Below are 15,450 nucleotides of genomic sequence, written 5' to 3'. Positions count from 1 at the left end.
GCTCCAACCAGCCACTCTCCACCTCGACTTTTCCAAGGGGACCCAGGCGTCCTGCCCGCTTCCTCTCGGCGTTCCCTCTAACCCAGCAGCTAGCAGGTCTCATTGTGCCAAGAAGAAAAGAGAAGACGTCGGGGGGGAGTCTTTCGCGGTTGGGGTTGGGGGGAGGGAGCGGTTTGGAAAGTTTTTGCTTCTCCGAGGGGCGGGGCCTCTGGCTGCCGGAGGCGGGGCCAAGGCCCGCCCTGCCTATAAGAAGTTCGGAGGGGCCCCTTTACGCTTCCATTCATAAGCTGCGCGCGTGCCTTCCTGCTCCTGTTTGATCTCCAGCCTGTTCCCCAGCGCGGCACCTGCGGCTCCGTCTGCGCTCCCCGCCGCTTTGGCTTCACTTCTCCCCTTTTGCTGCTGCTCTGGGACGGCGCTCGCCGGGGACTTGGCTCTCTGCAGAGTCTCAGGAGCTCGCCTTCCTCCTCTCCTTGGAGTCCCGGCTACATGGCTCTCCGCCTCCTCTTCTCCGGCTTCCTGGCGCTGCTGTGCGCCCCGCGGGTGAGTGCGCACCGATCGGATTCTCGCGCGTAAAGAGAGCGCGCAGCCGAACCCGCTGGCAAAACGCGCCGTTTCCTACGCGCGAGGAGGGGTGTAGGAGTTAAAGGTGCCTTCGCCTCCCGCTCCCGATGCCCGTTTACGGCGATTTTAGGTTAATCCGTGGAGGACCAGGTGGTTTGCTGCGAATAAAGTAGCCCTTGCGCTCGTGTGTGTACAGACACTTGGGTATCGATCTGCCCAAGCTTTGCTGTTGAGTAGGAGACAGACAGGAGTGTCAACTTGGCCCCGCGGCCGTGGGTGCCGTGCGGCGTGCATGGCCTGGCACCGAAATTTGTGGGTGCCCCGGGCCCCTTAATAGAATTTTGCGGGTGCCCGGGGACCCAGGGAGTTGGTACCCATGGAAAGAGACTGGTCCGTTTGCGTGCGCTCTGGGGAAGAAGGCTGCGTTTGGCACCCCAGCCTTCAGGTTGCAAACCCCGAGGTCTCAGGCAAGGTGTTCGTAGTAAAAGGAAGGACGTGTCAGATGTCGGGTTTTTCAAGTTTCTAGTCCACATTACAGTGTATAGGCGGGAAATGTGTGCAGCCTTTTGGATCTCTAGATAGGACTTGCCTAAACAAGTGCTACCATGAAACTTTGGATCCTTATAATAGCTACTTGTTATTAATTGCATATTCTGCCTTTCTTCCAAGGACCTAAATGTAGTATATATGGCTCCCCCCATTTTATCCTTTCAGCAACTGAGGTAGGTTAGGTTGATGGAGCAAGCTCATGTGGTGAGGGTCATGGCTGAGTGGCCCAATCCTCATCCAACACTCTTAATTTAAGCAACTGTGGTTGTTACTAAATCCTTCGGAAATAGAGCAGAACAGAAGGAAGTTGTTTGTTTGTTTGTTTTTAAAGGAATCTGGTCCTGGGTTGGTAAAGCAAAAGCAACTTGCGTGGAGCACATCTGCTGTTGTCTTCAGAAGTTTTTTGTGCTGCGTTTAAGACAAAATGTGATTTTTAATTAGGCTGCTTCCAGACAAGGGCTTCATACTGTAAATGGGTTGTTGCCGTATCGCAAGTGGGTTGTTTGCAACAGGTTTTTTGAAAAAGAAGCGCTCAGATTTCAATCCAGATTGAATGAAGAGGTGGGGTGCAGGCTGGTGTTTTATTGATGTACGTACAGTATATGCATTTATCGCTTCCCCCTCACTGTGCAATTCCAGAGGCAGCTCAGTACACCAACTTTGGGCACACTTTCGGAAAACGCTGTTTGCACGAGTGATGATAATGGATGTCTGGTGAGACTAAGATTCTGATGCAGCAATTGCACAGAGATTAAAAGGGCAAAATCTGGAAATGTCTTCTGTTAGGAAATTTAGGGAATTGTCTGTGCACAGCCCCTTCACCAAAACTGGGATTTGAATTGGAGTGGATGACGGTGTTCTAAAAAGAGACGTTTTGGGGTTGAAGTTGGCTTAGATTTGGTTGCTGTGTGTGTGTGTCAGTGGTAAAGAGAAGAGCAGTTAAATGAATCAGGATCTTTCTTGAATCAAAGCACCGTTTTGTCTTTGTTCCCCATGAAAACTTGTTGCTGAATCCTTTGTGAACTGGGTTTTTGTCTTCTGAACTTTTGCCTTTTCAAACCTCCATCCACCATAGCCAAAAGTTAGGGATGATGGGAGTTCAGCAACAGCCACCACTGTGCTAGACTTAAAAAAAATCTCTAGCTCAGCAATCTGTTTGGGCAGATGAGCGCATGGATGTTCGCTCTTGTGTGCTGTTGGCATGAAATATTGAGGAGGAGTGATAAGCCCCTCGCCTTGGCTACTCCCCTTCTCTGACCTGGCAACGAGGCCCCCGCCTGGTTGCAGAAGGCATTGACCTGAAGGACAGGAATAAAAGAGCAGATGTTTTCTTCCACCTAATGATTGCAACTTTCAGTGTCTGGGTTAGGGGTGTGTGTGTGCGAGAGAGAGAGAGAAAGATCTGCACATGGAAGTATTAATTTAGTAGTAGATTTCTCGCAGCATTTGTGGCTGTTTGTGGGCGTCCCCAGAAGTCCTCTCTGCCCCATAGCATGGACCTCTGTTTGGGATCCACAGATCTGGTTGGCTACTGCAAGAACAAGATACTGGATTAGACGGGCCCTTGGCCTGATCCAACAGGTCTCTTCTTAGGCTTGTTATATAGACATCAGTGCAGTCATGGAATCAGAGTTGGAAGGGACCCCCGAGGGTCATCTAGTCCAACCCCCTGCAATGCTGGAATCTCAGCTAAAGCATCCATGACAGACGGCCATCCAACCTCTGCTTCAAAACCTCCAGGGTAGGAGAGTGTGCCACCTCCCTTGTTTTTACAGTGGTACCTCAGGTTACATACGCTTCAGGTTACAGACTCCGCTAACCCAGAAATAGTGCTTCAGGTTAAGAACTTTGCTTCAGGATGAGAACAGAAATCAGGCTCTGGCGGCGTGGTGGCAGCAGGAGGCCCCTTTAGCTAAAGTGGTGCTTCAGGTTAAGAACAGTTTCAGGTTAAGTACGGACCTCCGGAACGAATTAAATACTTAACCTGAGTTACCACTGTACACTTAAATCTTACACTCTTCCTACCCACCCTGACCTGTGCTCTTTCTTGCCAGGCCATTTGCATTTTAATCTTGCATCGCAATTCCTCCCGTCTCCGCTGGACCAGCGTGTAAGCACAGTGGTCTTCTTTTTTGACACACACACACACACACACACACACGCACACCCTTCTTTACTGTCTCCTTCGTGCGCTTGGTTCTTGCCATGATAAATTAGTCTTTCGGGTGTTTTGGAACTGTGTGTCGTCGTCCCCCACCCCACCCCATCTTTATTACTCCAAAGTTGACCCTTGGTGTTGAAACCTTTTTTGTGGCAGTGTTTTGGATCACGGTTGTTAAATGTAGTTTCAGCCTTTCTGATTCAGGACTTCAAATTGTGCTTTTATATCAAATTTCCTTTTCTACGTATACTGTAATGTTTTACTGTTGCTAAGGCCATTGGCTAATGCAAATGAAGTTTATTTATCTTCTTGGTGTTGAAAAAGCAGACTCTGGATGCTAGTGTGGTTAGAGTGTCAGACTCGGGCCAGAGACCCAGGTTCAAATCTCCACCCATCCATGCAGCTGACTGGGTGGCCTTGGAGCAGTCGCTCTCTCTCAGCACAACCTACTTCTCAGGGCTGTTGTGGGGATTAAATGGAGAGAGTGAGAACAGTGTGTGCCACCTCAAACTCCTTGAAGGAACGGTCATAGAATCATACAGTTGTAGATTTGGAAGTGACCCCAAGGGTCATCAAGTCCAACCCTCTGGAATTCAGGAACGAAGGAGAGATCTAAAATGTACCGTAATAAATAATAAACGACGGCTGCAATAAAGTTTAGGCTTAGGCTGCATTCCTTCTCATAAACCCTTCCAGGAAAGCACGTACAGTGGTACCTCGGGTTAAGAACTTAATTCATTCCGGAGGTCCGTTCTTAACCTGAAACTGTTCTTAACCTGAAGCACCACTTTAGCTAATGGGGCCTCCCGCTGCCGCCGCTGCGCAATTTCTGTTCTCATCCTGAAGCAAAGTTCTTAACCCGAGGTACTATTTCTGGGTTAGCTGAGTCTGTAACCTGAAGCGTCTGTAACCTGAGGTACCACTGTATAGGCTCAGGTTATTAGCTAGTATTTTTCACCTTCTTCAATACTGGGGTGTCTTTATAATAAATATAAAGAAATAAACTTTTATTCGTATCCCACCCTCCCCGGCCAAGACCGGGCTCAGAGCTGCTAACATCATAAAAACAACACAATGTGCATAAAAACAGACATCAATGAATTAAAATGCGTCTTAAAATTAATTCAGACAAGTTAAAATCTAGACAGGTGGCAATCATCAGGTTGGAACTGAGAGTGGTTAATACTTGCCAGGACCAACTGTTTCCACTGAGCATACAAGGACCTGTGAGTGGGTTGGGGGGTCTCTTTCAGGCTTGTTTTATGCAAAGGGAAGTAAGTCAAACTGCGCCCTGCCCAAAGGCCAGGCGGAACAGCTCCGTCTTGCAGGCCCTGCGGAAAGATGTCAAATCCCACAGGGCCCTGGTCTCTTGTGGGAGGAGAGCGTTCCACCAGGCCGGGGCCACGGCCAAAAAGGCCCTGGCTCTAGTCGAGGCCAGTCTAATTTCCACCAGGTCAGGGCTGCTTCAGGGATGGGTGAGCTACCTGGCCATGGATTCAGTGAGGAGAAGCAGGAGGGCAGCAAATTTGTTTCATGTGGCTGTTTGCAAAAGTGTGAGGGTTTCCTCACAAAAGTGGAATGGAGTACTACGTCTATAAAGTCTTTACAGTTCCTCCAGGAAGCTAGTCTCCTTCCCTCCTGCCGCCAACACACACAAATATATCTGCCTCCAGACTCGGGAAAGTAGGGTGGAATTTGTGTGAAATGTTCTGTGTGTATATGAGAGAGAGAGATACACAAAAGAAATGTCTAAGCAGAGATCAATGGAAGGCCAAGAACTGCTTTTTCAAGGATGGAAATTAATGTAGATTGTAATTTAGATTCTGTTGTCAGTGCAGTGGATGCTCAGGTTGCGAACGTGATCTGTGTGGGATGCACGTTCACAACCTGCAGTGTTCGCAACCGGCAGCTGTGTGTCTGCGCATGCGCGGGTTGCAATTTGGTGCTTCTGCGCGTGCGCGATTTAGCGCATGCGCAACTGCCAAAACCTGGAATTAACCCGTTCCGGTACTTCCAGGGTTTGGCAGTCCATAACCTGAGAAAACGCAACCTGAAGCGTCTGTAACCCGAGGTATGACTGTATATGGTTTGCTATTGTTGTAAAAGGAGGTGGGGCATAAAGAAAGAGACTGGGGAGAGCGACTGCAGTGTCCTGCTCTAGATGGGGGTGTCTGGGACAGAGACATGGCTTTCTCTGCAAAAAGAGCTCAGAGGAAGAAAGAGCCCTTGGCATGGTCAGATGATGTTGATGGGGTGGGGAACATGATGCAAGTTTCTGGGCAACATGTTCCCCACAGATGTTCACTGTGAGTTGGTCACTGTGAGAACAGGATGCCAGAACCCTGCAGTCAGAAGCAGCGCATGGGTGGGAAAACGACAAAATTTTGCCCTAAAAGCTCAACAGCTAAATAAATTATTATTTATACCCCCGCCCATCTGGCTGGGTTTCCCCACTCTGGGTGGCTTCCAACAGAATATTAAAATACAAAACCTATTAAACATCAAAAGCTTCCCTGAACAGGGCTGCATTCAGATGTCTTCTAAAAGTCTGGTAGTTGTTTGTCTCTTTGACATCTGGTGGGAGGGCGTTCCACAGCGCGGGCGCCACCACTGAGAAGGCCCTCTGCCTGGTTCCCTGTAACTTGGCTTCTTGGAGGGAGGGAAGGGCCAGAAGGCCCTCAGTGCTGGACCTCAGTGTCCGCGCAGAACGATGGGGGTGGAGATGCTCCTTCAGATATACTGGACCGAGGCCATTTAGGGCTTTAAAGGTCAGCACCAATATTTTGAATTGTGCTCAGAAACGTTCTGGGAGCCAGTGTAGGTCTTTCAGGACTGGTGTTATGTGGTCTTGGCAGCTGCTCCCAGTCCCCAGTCTAGCATTCTGGATTAGTTGTAGTTTCCGGGTCACCTTCAAAGGTAGCCCCACATAGAGCGCATTGCAGTAGTCCAAGCGGGAGATAACCAGAGCATGCACCACTCTGGCCAGACAGTCCGTGGGCAGGGAGGGTCTCATCCTGCGTACCAGATGGTGGTGGCGGACAGCTGCCCTGGACACAGCATGGACCTGCGCCTCCATGGACAGCTGTGAGTCCAAAATGACTCCCAGGCTGCGCACCTGGTCCTTCAGGGGCACAGTTGCCCCATTCAGGATCACACACCAGCCCACCCCCTGTCCCCCAAGAACAGTACTTCTGTCTTGTCAGGATTCAACCTCAATCTGTTAGCTGCCATCCATCCTCCAACCTCCTCCAGACACTCACACAAATATGGCAACCCTACTCTACAACAGTTTGTAGAAATCAGTGGGCGATGGTTAATTTTTTGACAGCATGGAGATGAACACTTTCACCTGGTAAATGTTGCCATATCCAGCTATAGTTCCTGGCGCAAGAGCTCAGAGCCATCTTAAGCATATCCGGCGGCGTGGTGCAAATATCTCTCCGGTGTCCCCCTCCCCCCATTTCCCTGAGATGTCAACCTTTTTAAGGGGGGGGGGGACTTCGGCCTGGCTCCTTTACGTCAGGTGGTCTGATGTGCGCTTGGCACTGCACAGTAAGTAAGAGGTGCCCAAATCGCAGCCCAGATGGCCTCCCGCGAAGCCTCCCTCTAAGCGCTCAGTGCCCCTTGCCTGCCCCCATCCAGGGAAGTCTGTGCTACAGGAGGGCCAGCAAGCAGATAAGATAGTTTGCCTCGCTCAGTCGGGATAGCACAGGGCACTTTCCTGCTCCGCTCGCAGACTCTGCAGGGAGGCGCACAGGCAGCGACATGGCCAGAGAGGGCATCTCGCGCCCACCCCCGATCGCACCCGTCAGGCACCCAGGCAGCCATGGGGAGGGCACATGAAGGGGCTTTCCTGAGCCGGACGCAGTGCACTCCTATGTGTGGCTGAAAGGAGGGGAGTGGGCTGCCCCAGAGCTGCCTTGGACACTCAGCCTATGGCACCCTCCAAAATCCGGTGCCCTGGCACCCTGCGCCACTAACGTCTATGAGTAAGACGCCCCTGCTAGAGCTTCTGAAAAGGTTGGCAGCCATAAGTACAGTGGTACCTCGGGTTACAGACGCTTCAGGTTACATACGACTCCGCTAACCCAGAAATAGTACCTCGGGTTAAGAACTTTGCTTCAGGATGAGAACAGAAATTGTGTGGCGGCAGCAGGAGGCCTCATTAGCTAAAGTGGTGCTTCAGGTTAAGAACAGTTTCAGGTTAAGAACGGACCTCCAGAACGAATTAAGTTCTTAGAATCCTAGAATCCTAGAGTTGGAAGAGACCACAAGGGCCATCGAGTCCCACCCCCTGCCAAGCAGGAAACACCACCAGAGCACTCCTGACATATGGTTGTCAAGCCTCTGCTTAAAGACCTCCAAAGTAGGAGACTCCACCACACTCCTTGGCAGCAAATTCCACTGTCGAACAGCTCTTACTGTCAGGAAGTTCTTCCTAATGTTTAGGTGGAATCTTCTTTGAGGTTGGCAAGCTGAGTGTTGCCCACGTACTGCTGAGCTAGGTTCAAGGTTCTTAAACAATTTAGGTCAAGGGTACCTCAGGGATTACCTATCCCTTACATCCCAGCTCAGATCACTGAGATCAGCTGCAGGCAATGTTCGAAATTAGCCAGACGCTAGGCGCATTTTGCACCCGGCTTTGGACCACTTGCGACCAAGTGAAGATTCCTGGGCGTCAGGATGGTGCCTGACGTCTCCAGCATCTGGGGATCACTGGATTTGGACTGTTTTCACACACTGATACCCCACCCTATCATATTCTGTCAGTTCTATTTTATCTGCACAATCAGAAATGAATTTCTGGAACCAAATTGCGTTTTCGGGGCAGCCTGACCAGGAAGAGTCACCGTTAAGAAAAAGAAGTTGGAATAATAGGGCAATATATATGTGGACTATCCCTGGACCAAGTAACTAATAATAATAATAATAATAATAATAATAATAATAATAATAATAATAATAATTTATTATTTATACCCCGCCCATCTGGCTGGGCTTCCCCAGCCACTCTGGACGGCTTCCAAAAGAATATTAAAATACTATAATACATCAAACATTAAAAGCTTCCCGAAAGAGGGCTGCCTTCAGATGTCTTCTAAAAGTCTGGTAGTTGTTGTTCTCTTTGACATCTGGTGGGAGGGAGTTCCACAGGGCAGGTGCCACCACCGAGAAGGCCCTCTGCCTGGTTCCCTGTAACTTGGCTTCTCGCAGTGAGGAAACTGCCAGAAGGCCCTCGGTGCTGGACCTCAGTGTCCGGGTAGAACGATGGAGGTAGAGACGCTCCTTCAGGTATACTTCTTTCAGTTCTCAAAGCTCTTAACCTAGCTCAAGCTTGCCATCTGAACCTGCCAGATGTGTAACTGAGAATCCATCACAGTCAGTCCATCATTTGAAAAGACTTTAGAGCCGTCCGGCCCCCAAGACTTACCTAGCTTATATATCCGAGTTTCTAACACCGGCTTCAGGTACATTGTTGGTCATTTCCCAAGTTGGTGAGGCTCATTTGACCATGAGAAGCCAAGCCTTTTGTGTCATTGGCCCAGCCCTGTGGAATACTCTGCCAATAGTATGGAATAACTGTACCAACTTTTCTTTTCCACCAAGCCTATGAAGCCAGTTAAGAATTCATCTTTCCATAATCCTTAATTGATGTCTGTATTCAACCTTTGTATGGTTTTATATTTCTATCGCTGCAAACCACTTTGAGATACACCATATTTTTCCGTGCATAAGACGAGGTTTTTTATTTATTTAAAAATGATGTTACAAATTGGGGCTCATCTTATACACAGGTAGTGCGGGAGGGGGCGATTGGTTTCAGCTGCGAGCAGGAGATTCTCAGCGTCACAAGGGTGGGCGATTGGTGGCTGTCGCAAGGGCTGTTTGTGATGGGCTGCCGCTGCGGCAATTGGGCAGTTTTTTGGCGGCTGCCAGCATTGAACGGGCAGACGATTGGTGGCTTCGGCGACACTCGCCTTTGTCAGTGTTTGCACGCTGGGTGACCGATTTTCGGCAGTCTCCCCCAAAAAGCTTAACCCTTGGCAGTCTCCCCCTATTTTATTAATTTTGAGTCCCCCAAAATAGGGGGTGTCTTATACACGGGGTGTGTGTGTGTGTTACACACAGAAAAATATGGTTACATATCTATATCTATTTGACATAAAGGTAAAGGACCTCTGACCATTAGGTCCAGTCGTGACCGACTCTGGGGTTGCGGCACTCATCTCGCTTTACTGGCCGAGGGAGCCGGCGTACAGCTTCCGGGTCATGTGGCCAGCAGGACTAAGCCACTTCTGGTGAACCAGAGCAGCGCACGGAAACGCCGTTTACCTTCCCGCCGGAGCGGTACCTATTTATCTACTTGCACTTTGATGTGCTTTCAAACTGCTAGGTTGGCAGGAGCAGGGACAGAGCAATGGGAGCTCACCCCGTCGCGGGGATTTGAACCGCAGACCTTCTGATCGACAAGCCCAAGAGGCTCTGTGGTTTACACCAGAGCGCCACCCGCGTCCCTTATTTATGACATAGTGGTATACAAATATTGGTATCAATAAACGAATAGTTCAGTGGCAGAGCATTTGCTGTGCACGATTCAGGAAATCCTAGATTTAATTCCTAGCGGCATTTCCAGGAAGTGCTGTGAAAAGACCCCTACCAGAAATCTTGGAGAGGCACTGTACAGGGTTATAAAGACTAGGACTAGCCACCTGAGAAACAGTTTTTACCCAAATGCAATTCTGGTTTTAAACGCAGTGTAAGGAGTCTCTATAGGAGTATATTGTATTTTAAAATGGAGTTTCAGAGTTTTTAGGGGTTTTTGAATGTCTGATGTAGATTTTTCAATTTCATTGTTGTGTATGGCACAATGACAATAAAGACGTCGTATTGTATCGTATCACCAGTCAGTGCAGAAAATGCTAATCTGGATGGACCCGATGGTCTGATTCGGTATCAGACAGATAGCTTCCTGTGTTCCTGTAATAGCTCAGAGGGAGGGGGCTGCAAGGACTCTCCTGTGTTAACTGGTTTTCCCCCACCCTCTCTTTATCGCTCACAGGCTGAGCTGGCCGGCGTCTTCGAACTTCAAGTCCACTCCTTCACCACCACCAGCCTGCGGAGCTTCTGCCACGGCGGCCAGCCCTGCCGCCTCTTCTTCCGCGTCTGCCTGAAGCACGCCCAAGCCGTGGTTTCTCCGGAGCCCCCCTGCACCTTTGGGGCAGCCTTGAGCGACATTGTCCCTGCTGACCGCAACGCCGTGGCCACCAGCGGGCCCATCCGGGTCCCTTTCCACTTCAAGTGGCCGGTGAGCTCCTTTCCCCCAGGCCTCAGATGTGCATGTTCTGAGCCTCTCGGTTTCAAACTCAGGACAGGAAGCCGTGCTCTGCACCCCTTTCTCCCACGGGGTCCTGATGAATTTGCTACCTGTGTCCCATATAGTTGGCGTTTTCTGTCTGGCACATGCCTTGTTTCTGTACTTTAGTGTGCAGCGAGAAGGTATGGGGAAAGATGTGTTGAGGCGTGTGTGGGGCTAGGATATCTGTTGGGTGCAGAACCTCAGTTAAGTATTTTTATTGATTTACTTGAATGTGTGGGAATGTTCAGGGTTGGCAGAGAGGATATATTGTTTATTAATATCCTTCCTAACTTGCTCTAGAAAGTTCCTTTACTTAGCAGAGTTTACATTCCCCTTTTTACATGCACAGCGGGTAGCTGTTTGCAGGCTCGTGTGAGCCTCTCACTATTATACAGTTCGGTCTGTTTCAGATTGAATTGTACGTTCCTGGTAAGTTCCCTTGAATCCTTAAAAGAATAAAGACACCACAATCTTATTCAAAGTCCAGGGCAGTCTTTAGCATATGAGCCACCCAGATCCACCCAGCACCCCCCCCCCCCGTCCAGAGACGAAACAAGTCCATGGCTCCACAAGTGACGCCGACTGCCGGTTATTTCTCTCGCAGGCTCCTTCTATAGTTGCAGCCTCAGGCTGGAGTGTGGCTTTTGGATGGAGTCTGGCACGCTTCCCTGCGCCACTCTGGACTCCCGTGGGCAGCTCACCGTCAGCTTCGTGTAGCAGAGTCTTCGCAGCGGTAGAAAACTGTTGCAATGTGTGTGTAATAAATCAGACTGCACGCAGGCTTGTTGCTTATCTCCAACAGTCTTTAATCGTGTAGAAAAACATCTTAAATCATCTTAAATCAGCCAGGCGAAAGAGCGCACATCTTTCGCCTCTCGGTCCAAAACGAAAGAGGAAAACATACAGAGAAACCACTCCCGTATGTGAACATAACCACGCCTCAGAATGTGAGACGTCACTCAGAACTGTTTAACCCTGTAAGTTCTGATTCTCTTCACACCCCCTCTCGTCTCGCATCCTGAGGGAAACTGTGAACATACATGGAGGCTTCTTCGCCTCGCCTTCGCCTCCCCAACCCACCACCAGAGCCGCTTGCTGCAGGAAGTTTCCAAGGTTTTAATTAATTTGCAGCAATTGAAGTGCGGTTAAGAGAGGAGGCGCGGAACAGTGGCGCAGCTCCCCACCCCCACCCCAAAAAAATCTCCATACAAAAACAGGCGTGGGGGTTGCCTTCTCTTGTTCCCAAATTTCTTTTCTTAGCGGGTTGGAAACGGTTTGCCGGATGATTTTTCTTTTGAACCCCCAAACTTGAGCAGAAAAGCGGAGAGTGCCACCGATGTCTTTGGTAAATGAGCGCACAGAGTCGAAAGTCCTTTAGCGAAACAGTAGGTATACATTTTGGTAATACCTAGGTACATATGCATTATGTTTTTCTAGCTTGATCAAAATTATTTATTATTTCATAACAGGTAGATAGTTAAGAGCTTAGGTGGCTTCGGCTGCGGGCGCCTGGCACCCCCCAGTATTTGGAGCCTGGGTGCCCCACACCTGTGGGTAAAAAGAGCCCTGTCAAAGTCAATAAAAGAAGTTTACTTACATCAGTTCACAGTTGGATCCCTGAAGGCAGACTTAGTTACCAATACAGTCGTACCTCCAGTTGAACGTGCTTTGGGTTGAGCACGTTCGTGTTGAGCTCCACGGCAACCTGGAAGTAACGGAGCGCGTAACTTCCGGGTTTCGCCGCTCGCGTATGCGCAGACACTCAAAATGACGTCACGTGGAATTTGCTGCCAAGGAGTGTGGTGGAGTCTCCTACTTTGGAGGTCTTTAAGCAGAGGCTTGACAACCATATGTCAGGAGTGCTCTGATGGTGTTTCCTGCTTGGCAGGGGGTTGGACTCGATGGCCCTGGTGGTCTCTTCCAACTCTAGGATTCTATTCTATGATTCTACGTGCATGCGTGGAAGCGGCAAAACGCAAGAAGATCCAACCTCTCCATTCTGAAGGAAATCAGCCCTGAGGGCTCCCTGGAAGGACAGATCCTGAAGCTGAGGCTCTAAGACTTTGGCCACCTCCTGAGAAGAGAAGACTCCCTGGGAAAGACCCTGATGTTGGGAAAGATGGAGGGCACAAGGAGAAGGAGACGACAGATGAAGAGATGGTGGGACAGTGTTCTCGAAGCTGCCAGCATGAGTTTGACCAAATTGCGGGAGGCAGTGGAAGACGGGAGGGCCTGGTCTGCTCTGGTCCAGGGGGTCACAAAGAGGCGGACACGACTAAATGACTAAACAACAACAAATATATAGGGTGCCTACATTCTGCATGTGCAAATGGCTTTAGATACCTATTAGGTCCATGGGACAGTGTTCTCAAAGATACCACCATGAGTTTGACCAAACTGCGGGAGGAGGGCCTGGCATGCTCTGGTCCAGGGGGTCACGAAGAGGCGGACACCACTAAACGCCTAAACAACAACAAAACCAAAAGAGTACCTTTTCTAGGATGCCACCTGTTGCAATAATGTGTTCACATTATCAAAAGACAAGTAAATACTACTTCTTTTTTTCCTTTTTGGCAGTATCGTTTATCCACGTGCAACAAATTTGACCAGGACTTCTTTAAAGAAGTGATACCCTGTTAAGACTGCCGGCCCTGCCATTAGGCAGGATGAGGCAAGTGCCTCAGACAGTTGATTTTGAGTGTCATGACAGCCAACTGTTAAGTTAATATTATTATTATCATCATATATTATTTTAATGCCAGGGAAGAGGGGAAGCAGTTATGAGATTTTCTGCTTCAGGTGCTAAAATAAATTAGTCAGCTTTTGGGTATTAGGTACCTTGACTTGGAGCAGAGCCAGGGGGTGGGGGGTGGCATTTGCTGCTCTGCCTCCCTCAATATTATTATTATTATTATTATTATTATTATTATTATTATTATTATTATTACCACCACTACTACCGTATTTTTCCATGTATAAGACACCTCCTATTTTGGGGGAGTCAAAATTAAGAAAATACACTATCTGTGTGTAAGACAACCCCTTATTTTAAACTTCAAAAATTTAGGAAAAAATATAGTCTTATACGCGGAAAAATACAGTTCTTCTTCTTTTTCTTCTTATTTTGCGTGTGTGCAGCCCAGCTTAATAAGAATTTATTTGCTGTTTTTCCTCACTTGGTTAAGGGAAAACAGACCACACAATACACGATTTTAATAGTTGAGTGTAACCCTAAAGGTGTTTCCCCACCAACTTGTTCCCTCACAGTTCTTCTTCTGAGGAGAAAACGAGAGAAATTTTCTTTTTTTCTTTTACAATTTTGGTCTATGTGGTGTTGGGAAGGCAGCCATTTATATTTATTTTTGGATTTGAGTATGTTCTCCTGAATCGAATTGTCGTGTTTTTTATTAAGTGTAAGACGCACTCTGGGAGTTTGAATGAAGGCTGTTGTAGAGAAAAACAACAACAGGAGACCGAGGAGAAATTGTGAGGGAAATAATGGACTGAGGTGGGGACAGTCTAGTCGGCATCTGGAGCAAACAGAGGACTACTTAGTTGCCCATAAACACCACATCCAGCTTTTTATTTTTATTTTAATGTGTGTATCAGCCCCATAAAAACTCTGACTCCATTTTAGCCGGTAGACGGAAAACTGCCCACCAGCTTTTAGGCCGCCATGTTCACCCCGAGGCCTTTCTCTCTCTCTTTTTTATAATATCTTTTATTAATTTTAACATATAAATTATAAAATGTACCACAAAACTTATCACTTATACAATCTTTTTGGACTTCCACCAGCTCCTCTGATGATCCACCGTTTTCACCACTTCTTATGCATTTCTTAACTTTATATTGCCTTTTCATCTCTTGACAAATCATCCTCCATTTTTGCAATACTTCTAATAATACTCCTCACAAAACTTCTTGCAACCCTACAAACGCCATCTGTTCTTCACAATTACTTTTCAAATAGTCCGTAAATTTACTCCAGTCTTCCGTGAATTTCTGGTCCCGCCGGTTTCGAATCCTTCCTGTTAGTTTATCTAGTTCTGCATAGCCCATTAACTTCATCCTCCATTCTTCAATCGTCGGCAATTCTTCTTGCTTCCATTTTTGGGCCGGTAATATTCTTGCTGCTGTTACTGCATATAAAAAGAGCTTACATTCCTTTCCATTTATATCACTCCCCACAATGCCCAGTAGAAATGCTTCTGGTTTCTTTATAAATGTATATTTCAACATTTTTTTCAACTCATTATATATCATCTCCCAGAAGCATTTCACCTTTTTACATTCCCACCACATGTGATTAAATGTTCCCTCTTTTTCTTTACATTTCCAACATTTATTACTAACTTTCTACATTTTCGGAGGCCTTTCTCTTGGGGCAAGGCCAGATTGACACACGACTCTCCTTCCTTCCTTCCTTCCTTCCTTCCTTCCTTCCTTCCTTCCTTCCTTCCTTCCTTCCTTTCTTTCTCTCTCCCACAAATCCTTTATTATTTTATTCACATAATATACCCTCTTTACAACAAACAACTCCAAAATAAACAGACAGCTCCAAAAATGAAATCATATGTAACAAAACCATAAGTCTCATGTTTTCATTTACACTGATCTCCTCTCCGATACCTTTACTTGATATTTCTTGCTGTTTATAGAATCTTTATGAAAATTTAAATCTCTTAAATCCTATGCCAATCTTTAACAATTAATCCCTTCACCTCCCTCTTCCACAGCCTAGTACTTCCCTCCAGCCGTGTGGGATCTCCTTTACCTACTATTATTTTTGTTATTGTTGCGTTATCCACTTTATTTGTTA

At 47.8% G+C, this 15,450-nt stretch overlaps 1 protein-coding gene across 1 annotated transcript in view; it reads left to right on the top strand.

The window, feature by feature from the left end:
* The first annotated feature begins 283 nt into the window (after positions 1-283).
* The window catches only part of DLL3 (delta like canonical Notch ligand 3), a 176,599-nt gene continuing 161,432 nt past the window's right edge, over positions 284-15,450 (top strand). Inside the window, exons 1-2 of the mRNA XM_081200418.1 lie at positions 284-540; positions 10,332-10,577. Of these exons, the coding sequence (XP_081056544.1) occupies positions 487-540; positions 10,332-10,577 (300 nt within the window). The 5' untranslated portion in view covers positions 284-486. The remainder of the gene's footprint in view (positions 541-10,331; positions 10,578-15,450) is intronic.

This window comes from Podarcis bocagei (assembly GCF_964188305.1).
Source record: "Podarcis bocagei genome assembly, chromosome: 7".
In the NCBI taxonomy this organism is placed as follows: domain Eukaryota; kingdom Metazoa; phylum Chordata; class Lepidosauria; order Squamata; family Lacertidae; genus Podarcis; species Podarcis bocagei.
This window is presented reverse-complemented; position numbering and strand designations above follow the sequence as displayed.